At 37.5% G+C, this 15,316-nt stretch overlaps 1 protein-coding gene and 1 pseudogene across 1 annotated transcript; one reads left to right on the top strand and one right to left on the bottom strand.

Annotated features, from left to right (window-relative positions):
• LOC113051645 (troponin I, fast skeletal muscle) lies at positions 1–3,021 on the bottom strand. Its single transcript, XM_026215562.1, has 7 exons — positions 2,909–3,021; positions 1,150–1,180; positions 1,022–1,058; positions 807–935; positions 641–730; positions 371–547; positions 1–284 (listed from the first exon to the last, which is right to left on the bottom strand). The coding sequence occupies exons 2-7, from the start codon at positions 1,155–1,157 to the stop codon at positions 195–197; spliced, it is 531 nt and encodes a 176-aa protein (XP_026071347.1). The 5' UTR covers positions 1,158–1,180; positions 2,909–3,021; the 3' UTR covers positions 1–194.
• A 3,076-nt stretch (positions 3,022–6,097) lies between these two features.
• Positions 6,098–14,804, top strand: LOC113051628 (mitochondrial sodium/calcium exchanger protein-like; annotated as a pseudogene).
• Positions 14,805–15,316: the final 512 nt, after the last annotated feature.

The following is a 15,316-nucleotide window of genomic DNA, read 5'->3' as shown; positions in this document are numbered from 1 at the left end:
CAGTTTCTTTTAATACTTTTATTTATTAAGGTGAGCTCATGGATCACTCATGTAGTACATGACATTCAAAATATTATGATTACCTTAATTAATATTAGTTTGTTGGATGTGAAAGCACATTTTGACAGACCATTGCAACAGCGACAACAGAAAGTCCATCAGAAATCAACTCCACAAGTACAATGTCAGCCTGTTTAAGCCTCGGATTCAAACATCTTCTTCCTGCCGCCCATGCCGGCCTTATCCTCGATGTTCTTACGCCAGTCTCCCACTGCCTCCTTATCCTAAAATAATTTGTGAAAGAATTTCAAGATTTGAAATAATTCCTTTGGCAGGTATAGGTTTCTTTATTGCTGTAGTGTGTGCTGACCTCCTCCTTGACCTCCTTCTTGACCTGTTTGAGGTTGGCTCTCAGGTCCAGGGACACTTTGTGTTTGGAGCCCAGCAGGGCCTGCAGCATGGCATCAGCAGACATACGTACTTTCTTAAGAGCGGGTTTCTTGAATTTACCTACCAGGTCCTGAACCTTTATCTTCAGGTCCTCAATCTAAAAAAAAAAAAAAAACATGTAGCGTTATTCGCTAAAAGTCAACCCCATGAGAGATAAACAAATGAGAGAGCAGAATCCGTGAGTGTAAACCTCTTTTTCACTCTTGGCCACTTTAACAGCCAGGTCATATCTCTCCTCATCCACCACATCAATCTTCTGATGAAGCTCTTTGCACAGGTTCTGACCACAGTAGAGAAGACATTTAATAACAGAGTAAAATACTTCAATAAAAATAAAGGATTTCATGCATGTGTACCTGTAATTCCTGCAGTGAGCCAGGCAGAGACAGAGGAGGACTTTTCTCCTCCATATAGCGAGCTCTGTCCTCCTCTGTCCGCTTTTCCTCAGCCACCAGCAGCTCCTTGGCTATACCCAGTATCAAACTCTACAACAAACAATGGGGAAAAGACACATGCAACAAAACACACATCTCTAGAGTAAACACAAACCGACTCAAATGCTCAGGTTTACCTTGAGATGATGCCGACGGCTAGAGCTCATCTTTTTACTGTTAGGATTTTAGGAGAGAAATATCATAGTTCAACACTTTAGAACACTATGTGTGACATTTCCAGATGAAGGTGTGTTTACAGACTTACTCAGACATGATGGCAGGCTTGTTGTGCTCTTCTGTTAGGAAATATAGAGTACAGGGAGAGACTGTCTTAAAGAGTGATTGTCCAAGCATTGTTTGGTAGTCAACACATTCAGCAGATGATAAACCATGTTTTAAATGTTCTATTTTGGTGTGGGTCAACTTCTCTATAGCTACTGTGTTACTTAGACTTATGCCTAAATGAAACCCTGGACAAATAGCTGGTTTATAGCATTTAATCTCAAAGCATTAAGTTCTGCAATGCAGCCTTTCTAAGCTCTTCTCTGCTGCGTTCACCCTAACATACCTTATTCAGTTACAGCCACTGAGTACTGCTATCAACAGTCATCACTTTTAACAAAGTGAACTACAGCTATAAACAAGTCACACTCCATTAACACTCATTCATTACACAGAGAACATCCCACCAATCACATGCAAGAATATCAAGTGGCTGTTTTGTCGGTTAATTAAGTAATCCACTTCTGAATTCACTCATGCTGAAATGCAGGAAAAGGAATATGAGCTGACTATACAATACAGACAGCTGCTGTACGTACATTTGTTGGTACTGGGATGAATATATTTAATTAACATGATGCCCATAATAATGTTAAGCGACATGTATTTTATTATTACAGATATATATATGGTAGTTAACAACATGAACATACTGATGTTTTGGTGTATTTTGTGTAAAAACGTTGATATGAAATGAAATAAATCTGCTGTTATGTTTCACCCGGGACTAACATTTAGCTGCATGGGACATAAATGTGAGTGAAGCAGAAAGCTGATATCTGTGTGTAAAATTATCCAAAGTGTTGTATCAAGAGCAAAGGGGCTAAAGATATTAATCAGAAACTGTATCAGGCAACAGATCAGACCGACTCATTCCTCTTCCTCTCTCACTAATGCTGTCTCTTTATTCAATATCCTCAAAAAATATAATTTGTCTTTCTCTAAATTCCTAAAACCCATGAATTCCTCAAGATCTATAACTGGACTGTAGCTGCAGTGATAAGCTGGGTGATGGATTGACTGGGGCCTCAGATTTCAGGGTTATTGAAATGTTAGCACATAGAGTGTCAACTCTGCCACATTGTATTATGTTATCTTGATAATATAAGGACATTTTTCTGGATTTCAAACATTCTCCTATATTTAAATAAAGCTCAATTGTTTGAAATATTTACAGCAAATGAAAAACTTTATTCATAAGCCATTTACATTATGCCCTTGAGCAATACTCCAAGAGGATTCCTCACTTTGATAAAAGACTAAAAAGTGTCTGATAAAAGACTCTTCTTGAAACACAACATGCAAGATGATGCTTATGCTTACAATGAAAATAAATACGCTAAAACTTTTGCTGAATAAAAGAAAGGAAGCAAACTTAATTTCCTGATCACTGAACGTATTCCTTCGCTTTGAATGCCTCTAACCCACATTTCATACAACACATCCATATAGTCATTAATATATGTATATGTATTTTCCTTATAGAAATAAAAACTAAATGTCTTATACATTTTAGTAGAATTTAAGAATTACTTTGGTGTGTAAGATCAAAAAACATACCAAAGTTTAACAAAAAGAGAAGCTTGGTATTGGATGGTAGAAGAGTTCACACATTTTTTATTTTTGTAAGAAACCTTCTACCATTATGTGGGTGAGCTCATCTTTTTGTTTAAGTCTATACTATCATCTTAAAACACATCCAGCAATTATACAGCATGTGTAACAGGTCAGAGACATCTCACCTTTAAGAAAATCTGGTTGACAGGACAGACGAGGAACTGTGGGTGGCCTCTATACTGAAAGATGGGTTTGATAGCATTCTGTGAAGGCTCAGCCAAACCCTTTAACTTTTTACAGAATTAGAGTCCAGTGCAGACCAATGAGACTTCATGCTGTTGAAAGCCAATATTACCCCTCCCAACCTCACTCATATAAATAACCCTTGCCTTGAAGATAGTTTTTCTTATTTTATTGCTTATTTACTTTACTTTACTGTCCTAATGAGTTACTGCACTCTGAAAAGCAATAATCACCAAAGACAAAAAATTTACAAAAAACACACATCTACTTAAACAATCAACATGAATAATAGTCTGCATCAATGGGTCAGTGTCATTTTGATATAGTAATTTAATTTAATTTAATTTTCAGAGCACAATGACAATGTTTTGGTTTTGAATATACTGACAGAATTTTGGTCCTGTATAATGTACCTTAAAATTATGATGTGAACAATTTTGAAGTACAAAAGTAATTTTAATTTATTTTAATATTTAAGGAATGAATGATAAACAGGCAGTAATATAGATCTTCCATGCAAAAATAATGTCAGTTATTGTCAAATGATCACTGTCAACACCGGAACCACATTCCAAACAGTTTTGTTTTTCACAACAGTGAAGTGTTTGGAGTTCACAGAACAGAAGGAAATCATTTCTACATATCTAGAATTTACAGAATTTGTCACGTACACTGTGAATCTGTGTTAACTACAACTGCTGTTGTCTTGCAGGTCCATTTATGACATTTACGAAGGTTACATTTATAAGCAATATTTTTTAAACACCACTGCAGTGCAGCAATTGCCTTAAATTCATGACATGAGCCAAAGATATACTGGTCATCCTTAGGAGAAACAGTATCCATCAAGCCTGCCTGACCTTTTATTTAGTAGACAGTTTCCGAGGGCTAGAAACCTTCTGTCCCAGCGGGCTTCTAATTCCAAGGGGGAAGAGGATGGTGTCAAAGCTGTCATCAGCATGTGTGTACATGTGTACGTGTTGATGTGTGCATGAGACTGTGTGTGGTGAGTTTGATGCTAGCTGTTTCTCTATGAATGATCCCAAATTGAGACCCCAATTGGTGCTTCCAGTCCAACTCTGATAGAAACAATCCTGAAATAGTTAAGACATGATGTCAAATCAATTTTACCCATTACCACTATCACATTAACTCTTTCAGCCCCAGGTATAGAGCTCAGAGAAACATATAAACACACAAGCTCTGTGGATGGTGTGATGTATATAATACATTTTTGACAAGCTTATTTTGGCCATTTAGATACTGTAAATAAAAGTAGCATCTTGACTAGAGCAAAAATCATATTCCTGAATAAATACAAATTTTCATGCTGTGCTAATTTCTACAAAAACCAATACAAGCAGTTGTGTCATGGATAATAAATATATAATAAATAAATACATGTGTACCTCATATTTACAGTGAGGAAAACAATTACTTCAGTAGCTGTAAAAACACCAATCTTTATATATATCTTTTATAGCAATAATAGCTCAATATGTCAGTGAGAAAAGTGTCCAATTGCATAAAGTTAAAAGTTAAACATCCAAATAATTTTTTTTTTAAGACGTCATAACTTTTTTTTTTTTTATTGATTCAGTTACTTGAATTATAGATTGGTCTAATTTGAATCTGAAAAGGAAAACAGATTACCCCTTCGCTAATTGGTCAGACTACGTCTTTAGACACAGTCTTAAGATAGTGGCTCTATTAAAGCAACCGGCCCCTCGTTTGTTTCATCAGCTGTTCGATGATCAGAGACATGACTCTTCTCATTTGCAAAGACTGAATGTGTGAGTAACCAGATCACCCAAACATCAGATTCTTATAAAAGAAGATGAGACAATATATAGTTTTTGTTCCGCACTCTTTCTTTAGATCAGCTCAGCTATTTAGGGAGGCTGACGGATGTTTTGATATGACCTTTCAACAAATTCCACAATCCTAACCCTCAAAGAACAACTCTAGCAATATTTTAACATTTATTTAAAGCAATTAAATGATATCTAAATATAGGTAAAACTACTACCTCTGAACTGTATCACAGGAAACCAAACAAGAAGGTCACTGCTTTCTTCTGAAAATTTAGGGAGTAATTTATTCATTTTCAATGCAAGTAACTGACCTGAAACAGTGGTTGGTCTTAATCCCCAATCACATTTAGTAATAAAAATTATTAGATCCCCAAATAGTGTTGGGTAGATTACTTTCAATTTGTAGTCCGTTACTGATTATAGATTACATGTGACAGTGAGCCCAGTGGTGGACGTCTATATTATTCACACTATTCACAGAGCCCATCCCAATAAATCATAGTTGAACTCCAAATGATTTTGACATAGCCTAATGAAACTTTAGAGAATGTCAAAGGGCTGCTCTCAGATATACTGATGTCTTCTAGCTTACATCATGTAAGGCTTTTATAAAGGTCAAAGCAGTAGGGGGAAATAGGCCTATACCAGGAGCATCAAACTTTACAGAGTGTCAGAAGGTTGTTCTCAAATGAATATATACACATCTCAGCCTCCTGACTTTGCTGGTCAGTTGGCTGTTTAAGAAGGTCAAATCATACAGTTTTGCTGATCTGGGCTCATCGGTTGGCTTATGGGAACTTTTCCACTGGGACGCCAGCTTGAATTGGCAATTTTGCTAAAATGTTTCTTTATAAAATTTAACCCCAAACAAAACAATGCCATCTTAAAAACGCTTTCAACGAGGGGGAAAAAAGTAAATAAAAAAGACACTGTTTAAATTTCATTGACCAACAGTTTTGGTTACATGACATTACAAACTTGTAAGCCAAGTTTAAAAGTCAACAGAAAGAGAGATCGACATTTAAAGGGATAGTTCACCCAAACTAAACTTTCAGAGCTTTTGATGCAAAGATCCTTGGAGAACGCAAAAGTCTTGCGAGAGAAATAATAAAATAAAATAAAAACTTCACATGAGGTATTTCCATCACCCTTGTCCATTTAGATGCTTCGTTTCGAAGGCGAACGAAAAAAGTCTTGGTTATTATGACACGACATGAGGGTGAGTGATTTCGGAATTGTTTGGGTGAACTATCCCTTTAATTTGAAAAGCGTGAAATGTCTCTTTAACCTCAGGACAAAGGGAGGGCGCATAAGAACGCGCGTCACACTGTTTTTAAGAAGTGTTGGAATGACTTGACAGGCTGACACGCTTCACGTTTAGGCTCTCTCGTGACAGAATGCGTAATCCTGCGTGATTTTAAGTCAAACCCACGGATTGTGATTCACAGCGTCTAAATACGTGGATTTTATCAACAATGAAGGAAAAGAGCGCGACGGAACCTCAAATGTTGCAGTCTATGTAACTGGCATATCGAACTACCACAATTCAACTAACGTTACTAGTGTTGAATTTTGAAAAGCAATGTTGAAGCAGAATCAGCAGCTTAGAAATGCGTGCTCTGCTCTTGTTGTTTTGCACCGTTGCTTTGCAGTGGGATCGTGTCAGCTGCCAGAAAACTGTTTACCAGTCAAACACACACATCGTCCCTCTTGGGAATGTCTGGCGTTCAGACAGACCTGCAGAAGCTACACCGAACCGAGACGAGGTGAGCTGGACGAAACTCTCTGAAATATGTGATCACGCAGTGTTTAGATTTCCTATGTCCCTCACTGAGTCATTATTGTGACAAACACATTTGCTCTCTTTTTCCTCACCACGACCATGAGTAAACTATATATAAAATCTCTATATGTGATGTTGCCTAACTGTTGGCAATGAATCCTTCACAGCTGCATTTGTTGATCTGTGTTGCAGTGTGATGTGGTGATGAACCTGTCTGCCAGTCAGAGATGTGAGTTTGTGAAGAATACACCGGACTGTGCTTCAGATGAAGGGTTCATCAAATACCCTGTGGTCACCTTTTGCCTGTTCCCACCTAATCTGCTGCCCCTAGCCATCACTCTCTATGTGAGGATACATTTAGCTCAGTCAGCAAACTCACGGTTTACTTTTTAAACTGATTGCATATCAGAGTATTGAGTGTTGTGTAAGTTTATTTGTGGAGTGTGACATGTTTGTTTACATATGCAACTGAAACTAATGAGAATGCATCATCCAGACTGTGTAATCTGATTTTATATTGGTTGTGTATTTTATGAACATACTGGTTTTGTATGTTAGTAAAGTCCCCCTCACGTTTTCTTTTTCCTTCCCTCTTTTTTTTTCTTCCTGTCAGGTCCTCTGGCTGTTTGTTCTGTTCCTTCTTCTTGGGCTGATTGCATCAGACTTGTGAGTAGTGTATTTGAGATAATTCTAGGGCAGTTTTGATTCGTAAAATCAAATTCCACGGCTCACCGCTAAGCACTGAATTATAGCAAAGTTACACAAACATGCACAAACATTGCTTCAAATAGCATATTAAAACTTGATATGTTCAATGTGAAACGTGAGTTTAAGGCAGGTATGAGCACAAGGTCGGGTAGCTTTATGTTGTTGTTTATGACTGAACAACAAATAAAAATGTTGTTGCTATTGGGGGGAAACCTTGTATGTCCAAATCTACTACCACTTTCAGGAAAGGTAAAAACATTTAATTTTTTTGATAATTAAACGCTGCATCATTAGAGTTGGTATTGTGGCTTTATGTATATGATCAAACACTTGCATGTGCCATTATAATATTAACATTTTAGGGTGGCAATATGTGTTCCCTCTTGAGTCGGTCTTTTGACACTGCATCATCGAAGATGACGCGATGGGGTTATCTAGTAGATTTGGGAATCTACTGAAGCCTTGTGAAATCTCGCGGACAAGAATTCGCCCGCCAATGGTGTTAAAGCAAGTGAAATAGAGGCAGTCACTCGTGATGCTCTGAACATAGAGGAACTTGCTTTGATCCACAAGCGCTGTCTGGCTTCATCTTGAACTTGAAGTCATGTCAAGGCTTTTGGCTAGGTTTTATAACTTGAAAATTTCCTTTTTTCACACCACATGTTCTGTCTGTGCAGGGGAGCAGCAAATGAGTGACTGCGAGATTTCTTAGCCACACCACTCTCTGGTGCGTGTTTCAACTAGGTTGTATAGGCCGATGTGTAGTGCCATTACTCACTACTTCATGACACAGTTTTCTGTGTTCTGTTATTTCAGTAGTATTCATGCACTACAGCTGCAGCAGTCTGCCCTGTTCTTGTGCTTATATGAACTTAGTTCTTAATGCAGATTAATGGTGGATGCTGTTAATATGTCACTCATAAGAGTTGGTTTAATGCACCAATACGCTTGTTGCTTATTATTACCGCGCTTTGCATTTCATTAGTCCAACACTGCTTGAATGTGTCAAATGTGGCTCTCCCCCTTGTAAATGTGTGGAGCTTGTGTGCAGAATGGATCTGGACGATTGACTGATCATAGTCCATTCAGGGAGTGTATTAAACCATCACAGACTTCTGCTTCTCAGCCACCCAGAGAGTAAACATAACCAATAATAATAGTCTAAAAATAATAATATACAAATATTACGGGGAAAAGACTGTAAGTTAATGGACTTACAAGACTGTAGGATGGATACTTTTTTTTTTTCTTGTAGGCCTATTTTATATTATGCACTTTATGTAATATTTATTTATGATAAACTTAATTTAAATGCTGACTATCGCACCTAATAAAGCCCAGTAGCCAAGGCATATGGTTAATGTAATAATTTAATAATTATATGTATAATAATAATTTCTTAATTCAAAATGAAATATTAATGAATCAATATCTGATAATCCTGGGTTGTTATGGTCACGCAGGTTTGTTTACGCATTAAAGTCATGGCCACAAGAAAAATAAGTCCTTTCCTCAACAAAAGAAGTCGTGGCCATGACATAAGGATGTTGTTACCTCGATAAAATGATCTCGTGGCTACGACATTTTTTACGACAAGTTATTATTTCATGGCCACGACAAAATTAAGTGAACTGACAATGTCATCTCCTGGGCACGCCTGCCTCTATTTCACATGCTTGAAGGTGGATGAATTCTCACCTGTGAGATTTCATAAGGCTTTAGTAGATTCGAGGAAGGGGGGATAACCCCAAAGCGACCTCTTCAATAATGCAGTGTCTCGTTCCCTCCTGGAGCCGATCCGAGGCTACGTTTGGTAACGGGCGGCGTTTTATCCGTCATATTCAGACTCATCTGAGGCAGTAAGTGCATCACATCACATTTTCCTCAACTTACAGGTTATAAAGTTTATGTAGCTATAAGGGTGGTCAGTCTTTTGTTGCTGAATACATTTAGCCAAAATCTAATGCTATAAAAGATGAAGCACTATGCAAAGGATATATAAAACAGTATATTAGCTACACCTAGACTGTAAATGCTAAGACTCTTCAAACACAGAAAAACATGAGTGTTTATAGACATAGTGTATCTTGAGTAAAGAAAACCCTGTACTTATTCAAACAACAGTTTTTATTTACCCTTGCACTGCAAGCAAGTTAGGTCTGTCACCAGACTCTACACAGCACTGTGTTTTGAATGAAGACTGGGAGGAGTTTAAGGTTTCACTGACAGTTTGAGGAACCAGTGGCGTTACCGGGTCTAGTCACAAGCTCTTTTGAATGATGTTCACTGCTTAAATATTTGTAAAACCCACAAAATGACGTGAATATGATTTAGTGTGTTTTTAGGTTCACATTGTATTCCATTTGCACTATGCAGTTAAATTGATCATTCGGACTGTGACGCAATTAAAATGAGTAACTGTTTAAAATGTAAAAACAATAATATGTAAAAACAATAATTGCAGACGTGTTTATGTAGAGACATGTATATTCCTTTGTGATCTCATAACACTATCCTTTGTAGCCTTTGGCCATGATGAAGGTTTCACTTCTCTATTTACTCATCTGACATTCTTTCATTTATCTGGAGAATTTAGAATTGAGTCTCTTTATTTTAAAAAGGTTCTTCTTTTTGAGGGTCAAGAAGTCAGTTAACTTGTCGTTATGTTGCAAAATATATTTAAAGTGAATTTCTTCTATAAATAAAATGAATTTGAATTTAAATGCAAATGGATTATAATATGTATTTTGATTATATTGTATTATGTAACTTTTTTGTTTTGTTTCTTGTTTTCAGTTTCTGCCCAAACCTCTCAGCCATTTCTTCCACACTAAGCTTGACTCATAATGTGGCCGTATCCTTTAAATGGTTCAATTGTGGCGGCGGTACTGCAATTCCCACATCAGCTGATCCTTGTCATTTGTCCTCATTCTGTGTGGGTTAAGGAGGTTAATTACTCCTGCTGTGGACTTCTGCTGAGTCCTTATATACCACAGTAGTGATAAACTGTGAAGAGAATATCACAGCATTCTAAACAATTAGACATAGCAAACGACTGGCCTGTTAGTAGGTTATATGCTGACATTTGCCAAGACTGTTATTCTCTATAGTTGGAGAAGTTTGTACATGAGTGAGAAGAGTCTCTAAAGTGTGTTTGTGTCATAAACGTGTGCACATGACTGAGCGGGGTGTGTTGTATGTGTGACTGAGTGGAATCCTCAGTGATGAGTCTGTGTTTTGGTTGCTGGAAAAGGTCCAAATTGTGCTGTGAGGTTGTGTTGGTCTCATTTTTGTATCATTGTTTTCCGTGACTAAGTGGAACAGGGAGTAACATTCCTGGCACTTGGAAATGGGGCTCCAGATGTGTTCAGTGCCATGGCTGCTTTTTCTCACCCTCAGACTGCTGGTCTTGCCATTGGAGCACTGTTTGGTGAGAGATCAGCTCTTTTAAACATACACCAAGCTTCCTACATCACACACATAAACATCAAGGACATGTGTTGGAGTATTTAAGGTAAACGGTGTAGTTCTCAACTAATAATGGCACCAAACTGAATTGTGCTATTGTGCAGGTTGCTTGGATCATGCAAGTGGTTTGACCATAATAACCTTGAGACTGTTTGTTTTGACTGAACAGTAGCAGTATTCATACAGCTCCATTGCACACTTCACCTTTAATCCTTCTGAACAAATTCATCATTAAAAAAAAAAAATTCCTAATGTGATTTCTTTTTTCTAGGGGCGGGAATCTTTGTCACAACAGTGGTAGCTGGAAGCATTGCTCTGGTTAAGCCTTTCACTGTGGCGTCCCGTCCATTCCTTCGTGATGTCATTTTCTACATGGCAGCTGTGTTTTGGACCTTCATGATCCTATATAAAGGCCATATTTCCATGGGAGAAGCCGTGGGTCCGATAACCATTATTCACTCACATCTTTTCATTCATTTAGGAAATTGACACACATTTTCAATCTGCTTGTTCCACTTATATGCATAATATATTGATATGGTTATCATTTCCTTTTGTTAGAGAAGTCATCTGATTCTTCTTATCATTCTTTTCTATTCTCCACAGGTTATCTGGGGCTGTATATTGTATATGTTTTGACTGTGATTGTTAGTGCATATGTTTACAATCGTCAGAAGCATCAACTGAATGGATCGGCCCAGACCTCAGGCAGTGAACGGGGTAAAGACTGCAGCCTTTCTCAGCACTCAACTCACAAATCACACACCACACTCTTTCAGTCACATTTCAATTCCTCAATAAGGAGGGACAACGTTTTTTCTTTTATTAAGGTAAACATGTTAAATTTATTGTTTTTAATGACTGAGCTTGCTTACTTAAGTACTCATTCCCATTTCTAGTAATATATGAATTAACTGCACTAAACTCTAACACATTCAGATATAGTGCGCACAACAATGCAAACTCAAAGCTTTGTCAATTTGAATAAAGTGCTATGAAGTTTATGAAATGGAAGTAATGCTCTTTGCTTTGCAGCAGTGTTGGTCTAACACTGGGCAGATATTAATGAGCGCTGTTCTTGTCTTTTAGGAGAGATTCTTCCATCTGATGCATATAGAGAAATTCCGAATGCCAGCATACAAGCACACGGTGGGTCACTTCCTCTAAACTTAAAACTATGTTGGTTATATACGTGGCTGGAGTTTTGTGGGTTATGTATGCATGATTGTTTTCAACACCACAGACTTTCATAATAATGGTAGTTTGCTCGTGTGTGTGTTGCTATCTGCATTGGTAACAGTGAAAGTGAATGAGAATTTTGCATCTTTAAGGAAGTTCTGTATGGTGTAACAGTGTTTCTATCTGCTCAGTCATTTGATTTTATGTTTGTGTGCTTCTTAGGCTCTGAAAATGCTACTCATCAACCATTTTCTTTCACAGTTTAGACGATTGGTTTGCATTTGTCTATGTGAAACTCTTGCATGCATGTGTTTGTAAGTGTTATGTGTGTTACAGATGATGGAGAGTATGAGCCTTTGCTGCCTTACACTCGATCCACTGCTCAGATCTTCCTGAATGCCATTAACCCGGTGGACAGCCGGACCTGGAGGAGACAGCACTGGAGTGCCAAAGTCCTCAAAAGTGATCAAGGTAAAAAATACAAAAACAAGTGTATTTAATTTCATGATCACTTCCTGGCTCTAAATAAGTAATCATTCTTCTATGAACCTGTTGTTTAAAATAAACTTGTCTGATTGTCCAAGTGGTGGATTTGTTGAACTTTGTATACATGCTTACGTAATTTTAAGGTGAGGAATCCTTTTTTTTGCATTCCATCTGACTGTGTTAGGTGCCTGTAGAAGTGCTGTTATTGTTGACCGTTCCTGTGGTGGACACAGATAAGGAAGATCACAACTGGAAAACGACCTCTGAACTCTCTGCACATAATCACTGGCCTCTGGTGGTGTGTGTACTTACCTTCCAGTCGGGAAAGTGTAAGTCAGTTGGCATTGTTATTTGAACTATGAAACTAAACTGTTTAGCATCAATAATCTTATGTGGCACATAAAAAGTAGTTACGTCATCCCTGCCAGTGTTTTGTAGCTTTAATGCACAGCTGCGGTCTGTGAGATGAACTCCTCTTGTATGTTGGAAAGATAAATGCTGTTGATGCAGAAATTGTGGTAATCACTTCATGTTCTGCAAAAGAGCATGTGACTGAAAAAAGAAAAACTTTCTCTTTCCTTCAAGATGGCTTACTGCTGATTGAAGGAGAAGTTCCAGTGTGGGTGCTCATACTCTGCATCGGAGTCTTCCTCTCGGGCATAGTCTTCTTCACTACCACAAATGAGCGTCCTCCTAAATATCACTTTGTATGAGTCTTCAGTGTTTTTAAAGAAGTCTCTTATGCATTAGTTTGATCACAAATACAGTAAAAACAGTAATATTATGAAATTATTCTAATCTTAAATAGTTGTTTTTCTGTTTTAATTAAAAAAAAATTCAAATTACTCAAAGAAACAGAAGGTAATTGAAATAGAAGTCATTGTATAGGCTTTATAAATGTCTTTACTGTCTCTTTTGATCAATCCAATGCATCCTTGCTGAATAAAGGTTATAATTGTGTATTTTTTAATTTAATTAATTTTTTTCATTGCTGTGTGTGTGCACGTAGCTCTATTCTCTGCTAGGTTTTGTGGTCAGTGCGCTGTGGATCAGCACTGTGGCGTCTGAGATTGTTAGTGTGCTGCACCTGCTGGGTATTGTTCTCAGTCTGAGCAACACTGTACTGGGCCTCACCTTGTTAGCCTGGGGCAACAGCATTGGAGGTATACACTCACTCAAACCACAAACAGCACATTATCTTCCCATTATTTTTGCTCATAGCCAATATGCTAGGACTTGAAATGATAGGATAACAATTTTGCAACTACTAGATGGTATGGTTTTATCTTTGTTGGCACTTTTGAACTAATGTAATGCATGATGTGTGTGTGTGTATAATATATATATATATATATATATATATATATATATATTATATATATATATATATATATGCGCAATTATTATTATTTTTGGTATTTATTACTGGATGGCCTTTAATATTTTAAAGAATCATACACCATTATGTTTTTACCTCTGTTAGACCATGTGTGATATTTGTGTGTTTTGACAGATTGCTTTGCAGACATTACTATAGCCCGTCAGGGATACCCACGGATGGCCATCTCTGCCTGTTTCGGAGGCATTATCTTCAGTATCTTTTCACATATGCTCTTTTTAAGTTTTCCTTATTGTGTTTGTGCTTTAACAAATACATCAGCAGATTTAATCATAATATTTATTTGCATTACATTACCGTAACCACATAGAGATCTTCATATGCCTTTAACATTGCCATTAAGACATGCTGTTTGGTGTGGGTCTGGGCTGCCTGCTGCAAATCTTTCAGACTAATAACGTTGTGATGGTAAGTCTCGCACTCTCTATATTACAGTATATACAATGTCTCAACTTTCTTTTAAAAAGACATATAAACATGTACAGTAAGTGGATGCAATGTACTTCATAGTCTTTTGGTGTTTACCTGAGAACATGTTAAAACCTTTTAGTCAGTTGGATATTCCAGTATAGATGCATGACGGAGTCTGATCTGTGTGCTGTGTGTGTTTGGTTGTGTGGTCAGCTGGAACCAGAGGGGATGCTGTGCTGGGTTCTCTCCGGAGCACTGGGTCTGTCTCTCGTCCTCTCCTTCATACTGGTTCCTCTTCAGTGTTTTCACCTGAGCAGATTCTATGGCATTTTTCTACTGATCTTCTACATCGTCTTCCTCCTCGTTGCTCTGCTCACTGAGTTTAGAGTTATCCAATTCTGACATCAGCAGAAACATTAAACAAAGGCAAAACATTCATAGAAATGTATAAGAATAGATATATATTTGTAAATGTCTTTTTTTGAAGATCATGAGCCAGTAGTACTCTAGTTAAATTGTTTGAACAAATTTTGAATTATGAAATTGAAATTATTACAAAATATTTTAATTAAACGGGATACTTGCAAATATGCAGTGCTGTTGTGTTTTTCTTTTGTACTGACTGAATTCAGGCCAAGTACGATTTGGTGAGCTGATTAAGTCTGATGCATGAATTTGATGGTTGCATCGGTTCACAAAATTGGTCCGAGCTGCTCTCATTCTATAATGAGACAATAACCTATGAGTGAACTGAATAAATGTGTATTTCTGTAGCTGTACTGTATAATACAATATATTCACCGAGTCACTAATCCGCATCAGATCAGTGCACTGTTGGATTGGGCGCAGTTTCTGAAGTAGCTGTAGTATTGGCTCCAGACCATCAGGTGGCAGTGTCGCATCAGCGCTCTTTCTGAGCTGTGCTCGGATGTTTAAAGCAGGCTGAGGTTACCTAGCAGCGAAATACAATCCACGCTTACCTGTAACATACAGTCAGTTAGACACAACGCCAGCCTTGAGACTGGGGAAGCAAGTCAAACAGCCACAAAGTTTGCAGACAACCCAACAGTAATCCACCTCATCCAAGACGTTGAGGAGTCTG

Source organism: Carassius auratus, chromosome 32 (genome assembly GCF_003368295.1).
Source record: "Carassius auratus strain Wakin chromosome 32, ASM336829v1, whole genome shotgun sequence".
Classification (NCBI taxonomy): Eukaryota; Metazoa; Chordata; class Actinopteri; order Cypriniformes; family Cyprinidae; genus Carassius; species Carassius auratus.
This window is presented reverse-complemented; position numbering and strand designations above follow the sequence as displayed.